General features: G+C 52.8%; 1 protein-coding gene across 5 annotated transcripts in view; it reads right to left on the bottom strand.

Annotated features, from left to right (window-relative positions):
• LOC137311560 (zinc finger SWIM domain-containing protein 1-like) overlaps positions 1 to 16,290 on the bottom strand; it is a 69,878-nt gene that overhangs the window by 38,104 nt on the left and 15,484 nt on the right. For all 5 annotated transcript variants that reach the window (XM_067978686.1, XM_067978685.1, XM_067978688.1 and 2 more), the window contains exons 2-4: positions 5,449 to 5,577; positions 4,099 to 4,434; positions 2,144 to 2,252 (exon numbers count right to left, since the gene is read on the bottom strand). In XM_067978686.1, coding sequence (XP_067834787.1) covers positions 2,144 to 2,252; positions 4,099 to 4,355 — 366 coding nt within the window. In that variant the 5' untranslated portion in view covers positions 4,356 to 4,434; positions 5,449 to 5,577. The remainder of the gene's footprint in view (positions 1 to 2,143; positions 2,253 to 4,098; positions 4,435 to 5,448; positions 5,578 to 16,290) is intronic.

Raw genomic sequence — 16,290 nt, 5'->3', positions numbered from 1 at the left:
AAAGCGCGGGGCGGCCGGACTCACACTTAAAGCGCGGGGCGGCCGGACTCACACTTAAAGCGCGGAGCGGCCGGACTCACACTTAAAGCGCGGGGCGGCCGGACTCACACTTAAAGCGCGGGGCGGCCGGACTCACACTTAAAGCGCGGGGCGGCCGGACTCACACTTAAAGCGCGGGGCGGCCGGACTCACACTTAAAGCGCGGGGCGGCCGGACTCACACTTAAAGCGCGGGGCGGCCGGACTCACACTTAAAGCGCGGGTCGGCCCGACTCACACTTAAAGCGCGGGGCGGCCGGACTCACACTTAAAGCGCGGGGCGGCCGGACTCACACTTAAGGCGCGGGGCAGCCGGACTCACACTTAAAGCGCGGGGCGCCCGGACTCACACTTAAGGCGCGGGGCGCCCGGACTCACACTTAAGGCGCGGGGCGCCCGGACTCACACTTAAGGCGCGGGGCGGCCGGACTCACACTTAAGGCGCAGGGCGGCTGGAATGCTGTCACGGTAAAACGGTAGTCAATGAGTCTGTGCCTTTGGGGAGAAGGGCTAGTAAAATAGAGGCTGAAGAATGGGCCTCCATGTGAAGGCTGGGACCAGTTAGTAACATGCCCGGTCACAGGACAACCAGTCATCTGATGTCAGTTTGGCTCGGTTGATCGCGCCGTCACCTCTGGATCGGGAGAGATTTGGTCAGGGGTGTGAGCCCACAGTCTGGGCTGATGCTCCAGTGCAGTACTGGGGGAGTGCTGCATCGCTGGAGGTGCTGTCCTTCAGACGGAGCATTAAACTAACCTGTGCCGGTGTTTTGGCAGAAGGAACGTTAACGATCCCACGACACCGTGGTTGAAGAGTAGGGAGTTCTCCCAGCGTCCTGGCCAACGTTCCTCTCTCAACCAACACCCAAAATATAAAACCACAGCTCAACTAACCTCGCTGTACAGCAGCAGTTTCAATGTCAGTCGTTCAGGGCTGGCTTTAAACAGGATGTTCAATACAGCAGCCCGACCTGACCTCAGAGAGAACAGGCCGTCCGACTCCACATGGAGTATAAGTCCGGGCCGGGCTTTACAAACTGTTCAGGATGTTCATAGAATGATACAGTACAGGAGGCCATTCAGCCCATCGTGCCTGTGCCACCTCTTTGAAAGAGCTATCCAATTAGTCTCACTCCCCCTACTCTTTTCCCGTAGTCCTGCAAATTTTCTCTCCTTCAAGTATTTATCCAATTCCCTTTCGTAAGTTACTACTGAATCTGCTTCCACCGCCCTTTCAGGCAGCGCATTCCAGATCAGAACAACTCACTGCGTTAAAAAAAATTCTCCTCATGTTGCCTCTGGTTCTTTTGCCGACCACCTTAAATCTGTGTCCTCTGGTTACCGACCCTTCTGCCACTGGAAAGTTTCTCCTTATTTACTCTGTCAAAACTGTTCATGATTTTGAACACCTCGATCAAATCTCCCCTTAACCTTCTCTGCTCTAAGGAGAACAATCCCAGCTTCTCCAGTCTCTCCACATAACTGAAGTCCCTCATCCCTGGAACCATTCCAGTAAATCTCCTCTGCTCCCTCTCTAAGGCCTTCACATCCTTCCTAAAGTGTGGAGCCCAGAATTGGACACAATACTCCAGCTGAGGCCTAATCAGTCATTTATAAAAGATAATCATAGCTTCCTTACTTTTGTACTCTATGCCTCTATTAATAAAGCCCAGGATCCCATATGCTTTTTTAACAGCCTTCTCGACTTGTCCTGCCACCTTTAAAGATTTTTGAATGTGCACCCCCAGGTCTCTCTGTTCCTGCACCCCCTTATAACTGTACTATATTCCAGGCACTACTTCAACTTGCTCAAAAGCTCCTTTAAAACAAGAATGCGGACACTCCTGAAACAGTTACACTGTACAAGCCGAGAGCAGGGCAGGAGCCATGTGTGTACACAGGCAATGCAGAGGTGGGAGGGGCAAGCGGGAGGGGGGGGAGGGGCGAGCGAGAGGTGGGGGGGCGAGCGAGTGGGGGAGGGGGCGAACGAAGGGGGGAGGGGGCGGGCGAGCGAGAGGTGGGGGCGTTCGATCCTGGGCCGGACAATGCGCAGCAGCGACGGAGCAGAGATTTCTACACCGGCCGGTATCTGTGCACTGGTTTTACCTGCTGTACTGTGTGGTTATGGGATTCGTTCATCTCTTTCACCACAAACTTGTCCCCATCAGCGGTGAGGCGGAGTTTAATAACACAGGGGCACTTCATCTTGTTGGTTCTGAAACAGACAACGAGCAACATCGTGTCACTAGATTGACGGGAGCCCAGCTTTGATCTCCCTTCACAGCCGCGCAGGGTTCCCAGAGAAAGATTCTTTTATGTGTGATCGTTTGCAATGCAAGCTTACTCACACTTGCAAGTTTATTTTCTCTTTATTCCCTCCCCCACCCCCCCAAATCTCCTAAAAGCACCGATTTCCACTGTGCCACAGGTTCCACAAGTGCCCACATTCCACGTGTGATCACAGACAGCGAGTGTCGGCAGCCCACGGGAGAGGGCATCGTAGACAAATCCAATCCCATGTGTACGCGCACATTTACACATGCACTGATCAGCAGGAGTGAAAGAAAGAACCTGCATTTATATAGCGCCTTTCACTACCTCAGGACGCCCCAAGGCGCTACAAAGCCAGTGAATTGCTTTTCAAGTCACTGTTGTAATGTAGGAAATGCGGCAGCCAATTTGCGCACAGCAAGATCCCAAAAACAGCAATGTGATAATGACCAGATCACCTGTTTTAGTAATGTTGGTTGAGGGATAAATATTGGCCAGGACACCGGGGAGAACTCCCCTGCTCTACTTCTAAATAGTGCCATGGGATCTTTTACATCCACCTAAGAGGGCCTCAGTTTAATGTCTCATCCGAAAAACGGCACTACAACAGTGCAGCACTCCCTCAGTACTGACCGTCCGACAGGGCAGCGCTCCCTCAGTACTGACCGTCCGACAGGGCAGCACTCCCTCAGTACTGACCGTCCGACAGGGCAGCACTCCCTCAGTACTGACCGTCCGACAGTGCAGCACTCTCTCAGTACTGGCCGTCCAACAGTGCAGCACTCCCTCAGTACTGACCATCCGACAGTGCAGCACTCTCTCAGTACTGACCATCCGACAGTGCAGCACTCTCTCAGTACTGGCCGTCCGACAGTGCAGCACTCCCTCAGTACTGACCTTCCGACAGTGCAGCACTCTCTCAGTGCAGCACTCCCTCAGTACTGACCGTCCGACAGTGCAGCACTCTCTCAGTACTGACCGTCCGACAGTGCAGCACTCCCTCAGTACTGACCGTCTGTCAGTGCAGCGCTCCCTCAGTACTGACCGTCCGACAGTGCAGCACTCTCTCAGTACTGACCGTCCGACAGTGCAGCACTCCCTCAGTACTGACCGTCCGACAGTGCAGCACTCCCTCAGTACTGACCGTCCGACAGTGCAGCACTCTCAGTACTGACTGTCCGACAGTGCAGCACTCCCTCAGTACTGCCCCTCCGACAGTGCAGCACTCTCTCAGTGCAGCACTCCCTCAGTACTGACCCTCCGACAGTGCAGCACTCCCTCAGTACTGACCCTCCGACAGTGCAGCACTCCCTCAGTACTGACCGTCCGACAGTGCAGCACTCCCTCAGTACTGACCGTCCGACAGTGCAGTGCTCCCTCAGTACTGCATTGGAGTGTCAGCCTAGATTTTGTGCTCAAGTTTCTGGAGTGGGAACTGAACCCATGACCTTCTGACCCCGAGGCGAGAGTGCTGCCCACTGAGCCACGGCTGATCCAGGGTGGAATTTCGGTTCGGTTTCCTCCTCCATGGCCGGGCGGAGGGGACTGAGGCCCATGACAGAGCCCCGTACTGGCACTCATAGCATCTTGGAATGATAACAGCACAGGAGGAGGCCGTTCGGCCCATCGTGCCCGTGCCGGGTTCTTTGAAAGAGCTATCGAATGAGTCCCACTCCCCTGCTCTGTACGGTTCAGTTACCCACTGCCGTCACTAACCGAGGCAATGAGGGGAGCGGAGGACGTGACCTTGGACGTTCCCACCATCCACCACAAGGCAGCTACGTTCTCACCTCTGGATCGGCCGCTTCCCGGAACCTTTGGTCTTGAATAACTTGCCGCCGTGGATGCAGGCGTAGTCAATCTCAGCGAACTTCAGCGCGTCGTTCATGGGCCGTTTGGGTGCCCTCCTCCTCTGGGCCTCGATGGTCCGCGAGTGTCTGGTCCACAGTTGGACCGCGTAGTCCTTCTGGTACCGCCGGTACTCCCGGTGGAGCTCGCTGTACGAGGAGAACTCGGCGCCCACTCGGAACCCAGTCGCTTGGGACATGACCTCGCCCGTCGGCGGGACACTTCAAACGGCCACCGAGCGGAGACAGGCCACTCCCACGCACAAAGGATCGCAGCAACTGCGGGGGAAACCACACCAAGTCAGACCAGGTACAGGGACCGGAGCACGTCAAACAAGCCGGGGGGGGGCGGATGACTGGGGGGAGGGGATGGGGCGGAGGACCAGGGACTGGGGGGGGTGGAGGGGACAAAGAGTTAATGGGAGCGTGGTGGGTATATGTGCTGGCATGGGGGTGAGGTGTAAATGCGACACCAACTGTTTGGGCCGGATGGCCTGTTTCCCTGTCCTATCCTCCGTGTATTTCTACGTTGGCCTATTACACACTTAGTGTCAGCCGAGTATGAAACCAGGGTGACGGGTCGGAATCACGGCCCAGACTGACCCTGAGAAAACATCCATCCCGCCCCCAGGCAGGAGAGTTTGTTCATATTTGGTCCTGGCATAAGGCCAAGGCTGCGTCGACTGCCCATCCCTGGTTCCCCCTGAGGTCATGAAGAGTCAAGCACACCGTGTCGGACTGGAGTCACATCTGGACCAGAGCGGGGAAGGGACGAGCGACAGGCTCCAGGAATTGAAGATTAATCTCCAGGACACTGCTGGGAGCAACTGGGAGAAAAATCAGAGGGGCATCAAACAAAATTGGGTGTTTTTTTTTGTTATATTTCTTGAACACTTTCGTTTATTTAATTATAAGACGATTGGAGATGGGGGAGGAAAGGCTGATAGTCAAGAATCATCCAATCGGGTAACGGAGAATCTGCTCGCTTCCTGATTGGCCGTGGGAAGGCGGGGCATCGTGAGGATGGACGTGTTGGGCGACCAATGGTGGCAGTGCGGGGGCAGGACGTCATGAGTATGGGTGTGCCGGGCGACCAATGGTGGCAGTGCGGGGGCAGGACGTCACGAGGATGGACGTGTCAGACGACCAATGTGGGAGTGCGAGGGCGATGATGGGAGCAGTGCAGACCGGGTGTGGGTCACTTGGGATCACCCAGCAACCATTTTACTCGCAATTGCAGGATCTGGCTATCCCTCTGACAATGCTGAGTCGAGACGGGATAAATTACATTACCTTATCGAAGCAGTGGCTGCACGTAGATATGGATGGTTGAGACGGGGTCTGATCTGGCTAGGTACTCAGTGTCGTCACCAGGATTATCTCAAGAGCCTTCAACACCGATGAACATTAGGAGTGAGATTTCTGGTCAAAAAGAGTGAGAGAGATCACAGACCCGTTCACACATATTCAGCTGGGATTATATATACATCGAATTACATAGAATTATACAGCACAGAAACAGGCCATTCGGCCCAATACGTCCATGCCGGTGTTTCTGCTCCACACGAGCCTGCTCCCACCCTACTTCATCTAACCCTATCACCATATCCTTCTATTCCTTTCTCTCTCATGTGTTTATCTAGCTTCCTCTTAAACGCGTCTATGCTAGTCGCCTCAACTATTCGTTGTGGGAGCGAGTTCCACATTCTAACCACTCTCTGGTTAAAGAAGTTTCTCCTAAATTCCCTATTAGATTTATTAGTGACTATCTTATATTAATGGCCCCTAGTTCTGGTCTCCCCTGCAAGTGGAAACATCTTCTCTACATCCACCCTGTCAAATCCTTTCATAATCTTGAAGTCCTCTATCAGGTCACCTCTCAGTCTTCCCTTTTCTAGAGAAGAGCCCCAGCCTGTTCAATCTTTCCCGATTTGGTATAACCTCTCAGCTCTGGTATCATGCTAGTAAATCTTTTTTGCACCTTCTCCAGTGCCTCTACATCCTTTTTATAATATGGAGACCAGAACTGTTCACAGTACTCCAAGTGTGATCTAACCAAGGTTTTATAAAAGTTTAACATAACTTCTATGGTTTTCAACTCTATCCCTCTAGAAATGAACCCCAGTGCTTGGTTTGCCTTTTTTATGACCTTATTAACCCGTGTCGCTACTTTTAGTGATTTGTGTATCTGTACCCCCAGATCCCTCTGCTCCTCTACCCCATTTAAACTCTTATTATCCAAGCAGTATGTGGCCCCCTTATTCTTCCTACCAAAATGTACCACCTCACACTTATTTATATTGAAATTCATTTGCCAATTGCACGCCCATTCTGCAAGTTTATTAATGTCTTCCTGTATTTTGTCACCTCAGCCTTAACTATACCCTCCCCTCCCTCCCTAATTTATAGTGCATTCCACATTCTAACCACTCTCTGGGTAAAGAAGTTTCTCCTGAATTCCCGATTGGATTTATTAGCGACTGCCTTATATTTATGGCCCCTAGTTTTGCACTCCCCAACAAGTGGACACATTTTCTGGTTTAAGAGTGAGGTACATATAAACAGGTGACATTCTTACAGCAAAACATATGAGGCTTCTTTGAGTGAGGCTTGAAAGGCCCGAGATTCAGTGCAGTGGTGGGGCCTGAGATATTTCCATTCTCGGCCCATTTGCACCGTGGCAGACACTCGTGGCCTACGTATAGATTCTGTTTTTGGGAGACTTGGGGACAACATTTAAGGCCGAGCATCCCTAGGGCGCAGTACTGGTAGAATTACACCAAAAGTACAGCACAGAAACAGGCCATTCGGCCCAACTGGTCCATGCTGGTGTTTGTGCACCACACGAGCCTCCTCCCACCCCTACATCATCTCACCCTATCAACATATCCTTCTATTCCTTTCTCCCTCATGTGTTTATCCAGCTTCCCCTGGTCAAGTTAGTGGTTGGGACAATCTGAGATGACGAAGTTGAGTCTCACACAAGAAACACGTCGTTTCAATTGGATGTTTCTTGCAATTCGTGTATTGGCACGAATTTGCTAAATAACAACTAGTTACGACGCTGGGCCCCAGGAGCTGTTACTTACGGATAAAACATTACTGGAGCTGAAGAGCCTAAGTGGAGCTTACTTAACAACAACTTGCATTTATATAGCGCCTTTAACATAGTAAAATGTCCCAAGATGCTTCTCGGGAGCGATTATCAAACACAGGACAGGGGACCAAAAGCTTGGTCAAATGTAGATGTTAAGGAGCATCTTAAAGGAGCAGAGAGGTTTAGGGAGGGAATCAGGGATGCATGAAGGGGTGCAGAGGTCTCGGAGGGTTGTAGGGATGGAGGAGGTTACAGAGATAGGGAGGGGGCAAGAACATGGAGGGATTTGAAAACAAGGATGAGAATTTTAAAATCGAGGCTGACCCCTCTTTTTGCTTCTCTCTCCTGATTCTCCTTCTATCTTTCTTCCCTTTCCTTTTGGATGGGAGGTGGTTGGTGGCGTAGTGCGGTGACTGAAAGAGCCAGCAACACCTGCCCATTGCATTTGAGGTGAGGCCTACAGGGAAAATGTGGCCCTCAACTGTTTCCTTCCCATCTCCACCCCAATCACTTGTGTTTCCCTCCCTCCCACCATCACATCCTTCACTCTTTATCTTCCTACAACCCCCTCCCCTTCCAACCACCCCCACTCCCATGACTAATTCCAGAGCTTAGGGTCTAGGCAGCTGAAGGCACGGCCGCCAAAGGATGAGTGATTAAAAATTGGGGATGCGTAAGAGGCCAGAATTGGAGGAGCGCAGAGATCTCAGAGGGTTGTAGGGCTGGAGGAGGTTACTGAGATAGGGAGGGGATAAGACCATGGAGGGATTTGAAAACAAGGATGAGAATTTTAAAATCGAGGCATTGCCAGACAGGGAGCCAATGTAGGTCAGCGAGCACAGGGGTGATGGGAGAACGGGACTTGGTGCAAGTTAGGATACGGGCAGCAGAGTTTGGTTGAGTTCAAGTTTATGGAGGCCGGCCAGGAGAGCATTGGAATAGTCCAGTCTGGAGGTAACACAGGCACGGATGAGAGTTTCAGCAGCAGGTGGGCCGAGGCAGGGGCGGAGACGGGCGATGTTACGGAGGTGGAAGTAGGCGGTCTTGGGGATGGAGCAGAATAGGTTATATAACAGCAGAAGAACTCAACGTCCTCCCTGACTCGTCTATTACTGTTTGGTCAGCTGGGTGTGTGAGTTCATGGTCGCAGTCTCCCGGAGAAGTCCACACAGTTAAAAGAGTTTCTGTTTGCCCGACATGGAGTGCGCAGCCTCTCCCCCTAGGGACACACCCCACTTGCCAAAGCCCAGAGAGCTTTGGTGCCCATTGGTAAGAGCCGAGGCTTTGGGGCCCCAAGAGCCAATGCCAGGACTCCTAGAATTCAACCAGTTGAAGCCGGACGGCCTACCACGGTCTGATAGAATGGCGGAGCAGGCTCGAGGGGCTGAATGGCCTACTACTGCTCCTAATGTTCCGACCAGCTCAGAGCACTGGGTCAATCACTCCGCTCTGTCCAGGTCTGACCATTCCAATGGTCAATACATATGCCATGCAAGGCCTGAGTAGAAGGAGACGCCAGTGACACGTCCACTCCTCTAGGCTCCAGTCGCCAGCATCACCCTGGAGACCGGCACCATTCAAGGTACTGGATCTGTGACTGAGCTTCAAACCCACCCCAACCTCTCAGTGTCAGGTGCTTTACCATGGAGCCTCCCTCCGACCCTCTTCTCCCCCTCCATCCTCTCCCCTCCCCCCCACGAGGTCTCGTGTCCATGGTGATAACGAGGCTGCAGTGCAACTCCGATGGGCCCCAAATAAAAATTTAAAAAGAAGAATTTACGAGGAGCTTTGTGCCCCTGCTAGTCTGAGGAAAAGCCGTCTCACTGTGACTGACCCAAAGCAGGTCTCATAGCAATGGAGACCACTGTGGAAGATCACGGAATGAGAGTGACGTGGTCCAGTCCGTCTCCCTACGCTACAACAGGGACTATACTTCAACAAACTACTTTATTGGCTGGAAAGCACTTTGGGACATCCTGAAGTTGTGAAAGGCGTTATATAACTTGCATTTATATAGCGCCTTTAACGTAGTAAAATGTCCCAACACGCTTCATAGGAGCGATTAGCACACAAAATTTGACAACGAGCCACATCATGAAACATTTGGACAGGTGACCAAAAGCTTGGCCAAAGAGGTGGGTTTTAGGGAGCTTCTCAAAGGAGAGAGAGGTGGAGAAGTGGAGAGGTTTAGGGAGGGAATTCCCAACCTTAGGGTCTAGGCAGCTGAAAGCATGGCCACCAATGGCGGAGTGATTAAAATTGGGGATGCGCAAGAGGCCAGAATTGGAGGAGCGCAGTGATCTCGGAGAGTCGCAGGGCTGGAGGAGGTTACAGAGATAAGGAGGGGCGAGGCCATGGAGGGATTTGAACAGGGGTATGAGAATTTTAAAATAGAAGCATGCAGGACCGGGAGCCAATGTAGGTCAGCGAGCACAGGAGTGATGGGTGAACGGAACTTAGTGCGAGTTAGGACATAGGCAGAAGAGTTTTGGGTCAGTTCAAGTTTATAGAGGGTGCAAGGTGGGACGCCGGCCAGGGTAGCATCTTTATAAATCACTGGTTAGGCCCCAGCTGGAGTATTGTGGCCAATTCTGGGCACCACACTTTAGGAAGGATGTCAAGGCCTTAGAAAGGGTGCAGAGGAGATTTATTAGAATGAAACCAGGGATGAGGGACTTCAGTTATGTGGAGAGATTGGAGAAGCTGGGGTTGTTCTCCTTAGAACAGAGGAGGTTAAGGAGAGATTTAATAGAGATGTTCAAAATCATAGTGTTTTGATAGAGTACATAAGGAGAAACTGTTTCCACTGGCAGAGGACATGGATTTAGGATAATTGGAAAAAAATCCAGGCTGGAAATGAGGAAAATTGTTTTACGCAGCGAGTTGCAATGATCTGGAATGCACTGCCTGAAAGGGTGATGGAAGCAGATCCAATAATAATTTTTAAAAGGAAATGCTTGCAAAGTAAAAATCTGCACAGCTACGGGGAAACAGCAGGGGAGTGGGACTAATTGCATTGCTCTTTCAAAGAGCTGGCACAGGCAGGGTGGGCCAAATGGCCTCCTTCTGTGCTGTAAGATTCTATGATTCTTAATCGACAATCCCATCGCTAACCAGGTATTTGCCCAGTGTTGTTTGAAGGTGTTATAGAATCATAGGATGGTTACAGCACAGAAGGAAGCCATTCAGCCCATCGAACCCATGCCGGCTCTCTGCAAGAGCAATTCAGCTAGTCCCACTCCCCCGCGGCCCTGCAATTTTTTTTCCTTCAAGAACTTATCCAGTTCCCTTTTGAAGGCCATGATTGAATCTGCCTCCACCACCCTCTCGGGCAGTGCATTCCAGATCCTAACCACTCGCTGTGTAAAAAAAGTTCTTCCTCATGTCACCATTGGTTCTTTTGCCAATCACCTTAAATCTGTGTCCTCTGGTTCTTGGCCCTTCGACCAATGGGAACAGTTTCTCTTTATTTACTTTATCAAAATCCTTCATGATTTTGAACACTTCTATCAAATCTTCTCACAACCGTCTCTGTTCTAAGGAAAACCACCCCAGCTTCTCCAGTCTATCCACGTAACTGAAGTCCCTCATCCCTGGAACCATTCTAGTAAATCTTTTTTGCACCCTCTAAAACCTTCACATCCTTCCGAAATTGCGGTGCCCAGAATTGGCCACAATATTCCAGTTCTGGTTGAACCAGTGTTTAATAAAGGTTCAGCATGACTTCCTTGCTTTTGTACTCTATGCCTTCATTTATAAAGCCCCGGACCCCGTATGCTTTTTTAACCGCTTTCTCATCACACTTCAGCAATTTGTGCACATATAACCCCAGGTGTCTCTATTCCTGCACCCCCTTTAGAATTGTACCCTTTAGTTTATTTAGCCTCCTCGTTCTTCCTACCGAAATGTATCACTTCGCACTTCTCTGTGTTAAATTTCATCTACCACGTGTCTGCCCATTCCACCAGCCTGTCAATATCCTTTTGAAGTCTATCACTATCCTCCTCACTGTTCACTACCCTTCCAAGTTTGTGCCATCTGCAAATTTGGAAATTGTGCCCTGTACACCCAAGTCCAAGTCATTAATATATATCGAGAAAAGCAGTGGTCCCAGCACCGACCCCTGGGAACACACCACTGTGCACCTCCCTCCAGTCTGAAACACAACCGCTCACCACTACTGTGTTTCCTGTCACTTAGCCAATTTCGTATCCATGCTGCCACTGCCCCTTTTATTCCATGGGCTTCAATTTTGATGACAAGCCTATTTTGTGGCACTTTATCAAACGCCTTTTGCAAGTCCACATACACCACATCAACCCTCTCTGTTACCTCATTAAAAAACTCAATCAGGTTAGTTAAACACAATTTTTTCTTTTTTTTATTATTTGTTCATGGGATGTGGGCGTTGCTGGCGAGGCCAGCATTTATTGCCCATCCCTAATTGCCCTTGAGAAGGTGGTGGTGAGCTGCCTTCTTGAACCGCTGCAGTCCGTGTGATGAAGGTTCTCCCACAGTGCTGTTAGGAAGGGAGCTCCAGGATTTTGATCCAGCGATGATGAAGGAACGGCGATATATTTCCAAGTCGGGATGGTGTGAGACTTGGAGGGGAACGTGCAGGTGGTGTTGTTCCCATGTACCTGCTGCCCTTGTCCTTCTAGGTGGTAGAGGTCACGGGTTTGGGAGGTGCTGTCGAAGAAGCCTTGGCGAGTTGCTGCAGTGCATCCTGTGGATGGTACACACTGCAGCCACGGTGCGCCGGTGGTGAAGGGAGTGAATGTTTAGGGTGGTGGATGGGATGCCAATCAAATTGGCTGCTTTGTCCTGGATGATGTTGAGCTTCTTGAGTGTTGTTGGAGCTGCACTCATCCAAGTGGACAGTATTCCATCACACTCCTGACTTGTGCCTTGTAGATGGTGGAAAGGCTTTGGGAAGTCAGGAGATGAGTCACTCGCCGCAGAATACCCAGCCTCTGACCTGCTCTTGTAGACACAGTATTTATATGGCTGGTCCAGTTAAGTTTCTGGTCAATGGTGATCCCCCAGGATGTTGATGTTGGGGGATTCGGCGATGGTAATGTCGTTGAATGTCATGGGGAGGTGGTTAGATTCTCTCTTGTTGGAGATGGTCATTGCCTGGCACTTGACTGGCACAAATATTAGTTGCCACTTATGAGCCCAAGTGTTGCTGCACGCGGGCTCGGACTGCTTCCTTATTTGAGGGATGGCAAATGCAACTGAACACCGTGCAATCATCAGCGAACAACCCATTTCTGACCTTATGATGGAGGGAAGGTCATTGATGAAGCAGCTGAAGATGGTTGGGCCGAGGACACTGCCCTGAGGAACTCCTGCAGCAATGTCCTGGGGCTGGGATGATTGGCCTCCAACAACCACTACCATCTTCCTTTGTGCTAGGTATGACTCCAGGCACTGGAGAGTTTTCCCCCTGATTCCCATTGATTTCAACTTTACTAGGGCTCCTTGCTGCCACACTCGGTGAAATGCTGCCTTGATGTCAAGGGCAGTCACTCTCACCTCACCTCTGGAATTCAGCTCTTTTGTCCATGTTTGAACCAAGGCTGTAATGAGGTCTGGAGCCGAGTGGTCCTGGCGGAACCCAAACTGAGCATCGGTGAGCAGGTTATTGGTGAGTAAGTGCCGCTTGATAGCACTGTCGATGATACCTTCCATCATTTTGCTGATGATTGAGAGTAGACTGATGGGGCGGTAATTGGCCGGATTGGATTTGTCCTGCTTTTTGTGACCAGGACATACCTGGGCAATTTTCCACATTGTCGGGGAGATGCAAGTGTTGTAGCTCTACTGGCTAGAGGCGCAGCTAGTTCTGGAGCACAAGTCTTCAGCACTACAGCTGGGATGTTGTCGGGACCCATAGCCTTTGCTGTATCAAGTGCACTCAGCCATTTCTTGATATCACGTGGAGTGAATCGAATTGGCTGAAGACTGGCTTCTGTGATGGTGGGGATAGCGGGAGGAGGCCGAGATGGATCATCCACTCGGCACTTCTGGCTGAAGATGGTTTCAAACGCTTTAGCCTTGTCTTTCGCCTTTAACAAATCCGTGCTTGCTTACCCTAATCAATCCACACAAGTCTAAGTGACTTAATTCTGTCCCGGATTATCGTTTCTAAAAGTTGCCCCACCACTGAGATTAAACTGACTGGCCTGTAGTTGCTGGGTTTATCCTTACACCTTTTTTGAACAAGGGTGTAACATTTGCAATTCTTCAGTCCTCTGGCACCACCCCGTATCTACGGATGTTTGGAAGATTATGGCCAGTACCTCAGCATTTACACCCTCACTTCCCTCAGCAACCTAGGATGCATCCCATCTGGACCGGGTAACGTATCTACTTTAAGTACAGCCAGCCTTTCCAGTACCTTCTCTTTATCAATTTTTAGCCAATCCAGTATCTCAACTACCTCCTCTTTTCCTGTGACTTTGGCAGCATCTTCTTCCTTGGTAAAGACAGATGCAAAGTATTCATTTAGTACCTCGGCCATCCCCTCTGCCTGTATGCGTAGATCTCCTTAATCAGCCCCACTCCTCCTCTTACTACCCGTTTACTATTTATATGCCTATAGGAGACTTTTGGATTCTCTTTTATGTTGGCCGCCAGTCTATTCTCAGACTCTCTCTTTGCACCTCTTATTTCCTTTTTCACTTCCCCTCTGAACTTTCTATATTCTGCCTGGTTCTCCCTTGTGTTATCAACCTGACATCTGTCACATGCCCCACCTTTTCTGCTTCATCTTACTCTCGATCTCTTTTGTCATCCAGGGAGCTCTGGCTTTAGATGTCCGACCTTTCTGCTTCGTGGGAATGTACCAAGACTGTACCCGACCATCTCCTCTTTAAAGGCCGCCCACTGTTCAATTACAGTTTTGCCTGACAATCTTTGATTCCACAGGACTGGCAATAGGACATGGAGTACCTCTGGTGGGAGACTAATGTTTACCTCCCCCTACGGGGAATGAGTATTTCTCACCCACCTCTCAATTGAGGATGAATTTGATATAATTTATTTTTTATGACAATCGCATGTTTCCTCAACCAATGGCCTGTGAGTAAAGTGGTCTAAAGAGCAGAAGATCCAGGTTCAGACTCGGATCAGTTCATAGATACTGGTCTCAGCTGGGCCAGTAAGTGGGCTCGGGAGAGGGAGAGGGAAATAATCAGCAGCAGCCACAGCTCCAGATTACAAGCCCACACGAGATGTGGTCAATGGGTGAACACCAGGCCTGAGTGACCCCTCCCCCCGTGGATTAATAGGGAGCCCCTCCCCCCCGGGGATTGAGAGGGAGCCCCTCCCCCCCGGGGATTGAGAGGGAGCCCCTCCCCCCCGGGGATTGAGAGGGAGCCCCTCCCCCCCGGGGATTGAGAGGGAGCCCCTCCCCCCCGGGGATTGAGAGGGAGCCCCTCCCCCCCGGGGATTGAGAGGGAGCCCCTCCCCCCCGGGGATTGATAGGGAGCCCCTCCCCCCCGGGGATTGATAGGGAGCCCCTCCCCCCCGGGGATTGATAGGGAGCCCCTCCCCCCCGGGGATTGATAGGGAGCCCCTCCCCCCCGGGGATTGATAGGGAGCCCCTCCCCCCCGGGGATTGATAGGGAGCCCCTCCCCCCCGGGGATTGATAGGGAGCCCCTCCCCCCCGGGGATTGATAGGGAGCCCCTCCCCCCCGGGGATTGATAGGGAGCCCCTCCCCCCCGGGGATTGATAGGGAGCCCCTCCCCCCCGGGGATTGATAGGGAGCCCCTCCCCCCCGGGGATTGATAGGGAGCCCCTCCCCCCCGGGGATTGATAGGGAGCCCCTCCCCCCCGGGGATTGATAGGGAGCCCCTCCCCCCCCGGGGATTGATAGGGAGCCCCTCCCCCCCGGGGATTGATAGGGAGCCCCTCCCCCCCCGGGGATTGATAGGGAGCCCCTCCCCCCCGGGGATTACTAGGGAGCCCCTCCCCCCCGGGGATTACTAGGGAGCCCCTCCCCCCCGGGGATTACTAGGGAGCCCCTCCCCCCGGGGATTACTAGGGACCCCCTCCCCCCCGGGGATTACTAGGGAGCCCCTCCCCCCCGGGGATTACTAGGGAGCCCCTCCCCCCCGGGGATTACTAGGGAGCCCCTCCCCCCGGGGATTACTAGGGAGCCCCTCCCCCCCGGGGATTACTAGGGAGCCCCTCCCCCCGGGGATTACTAGGGAGCCCCTCCCCCCGGGGATTACTAGGGAGCCCCTCCCCCCGGGGATTACTAGGGAGCCCCTCCCCCCGGGGATTAATAGGGAGCCCCTCCCCCCGGGGATTACTAGGGAGCCCCTCCCCCCGGGGATTACTAGGGAGCCCCTCCCCCCGGGGATTACTAGGGAGCCCCTCCCCCCGGGGATTACTAGGGAGCCCCTCCCCCCCGGGGATTACTAGGGAGCCCCTCCCCCCCGGGGATTAATAGGGAGCCCCTCCCCCCCGGGGATTACTAGGGAGCCCCTCCCCCCCGGGGATTACTAGGGAGCCCCTCCCCCCCGGGGATTACTAGGGAGCCCCTCCCCCCCGGGGATTACTAGGGAGCCCCTCCCCCCGGGGATTACTAGGGAGCCCCTCCCCCCCGGGGATTACTAGGGAGCCCCTCCCCCCCGGGGATTACTAGGGAGCCCCTCCCCCCGGGGATTACTAGGGAGCCCCTCCCCCCGGGGATTACTAGGGAGCCCCTCCCCCCGGGGATTAATAGGGAGCCCCTCCCCCCGGGGATTACTAGGGAGCCCCTCCCCCCGGGGATTACTAGGGAGCCCCTCCCCCCGGGGATTAATAGGGAGCCCCTCCCCCCGGGGATTACTAGGGAGCCCCTCCCCCCGGGGATTACTAGGGAGCCCCTCCCCCCCGGGGATTACTAGGGAGCCCCTCCCCCCCGGGGATTAATAGGGAGCCCCTCCCCCCCGGGGATTACTAGGGAGCCCCTCCCCCCCGGGGATTACTAGGGAGCCCCTCCCCCCGGGGATTACTAGGGAGCCCCTCCCCCCGGGGATTACT

Source organism: Heptranchias perlo, unplaced genomic scaffold (genome assembly GCF_035084215.1).
Source record: "Heptranchias perlo isolate sHepPer1 unplaced genomic scaffold, sHepPer1.hap1 HAP1_SCAFFOLD_358, whole genome shotgun sequence".
NCBI lineage: Eukaryota > Metazoa > Chordata > Chondrichthyes > Hexanchiformes > Hexanchidae > Heptranchias > Heptranchias perlo.
This window is presented reverse-complemented; position numbering and strand designations above follow the sequence as displayed.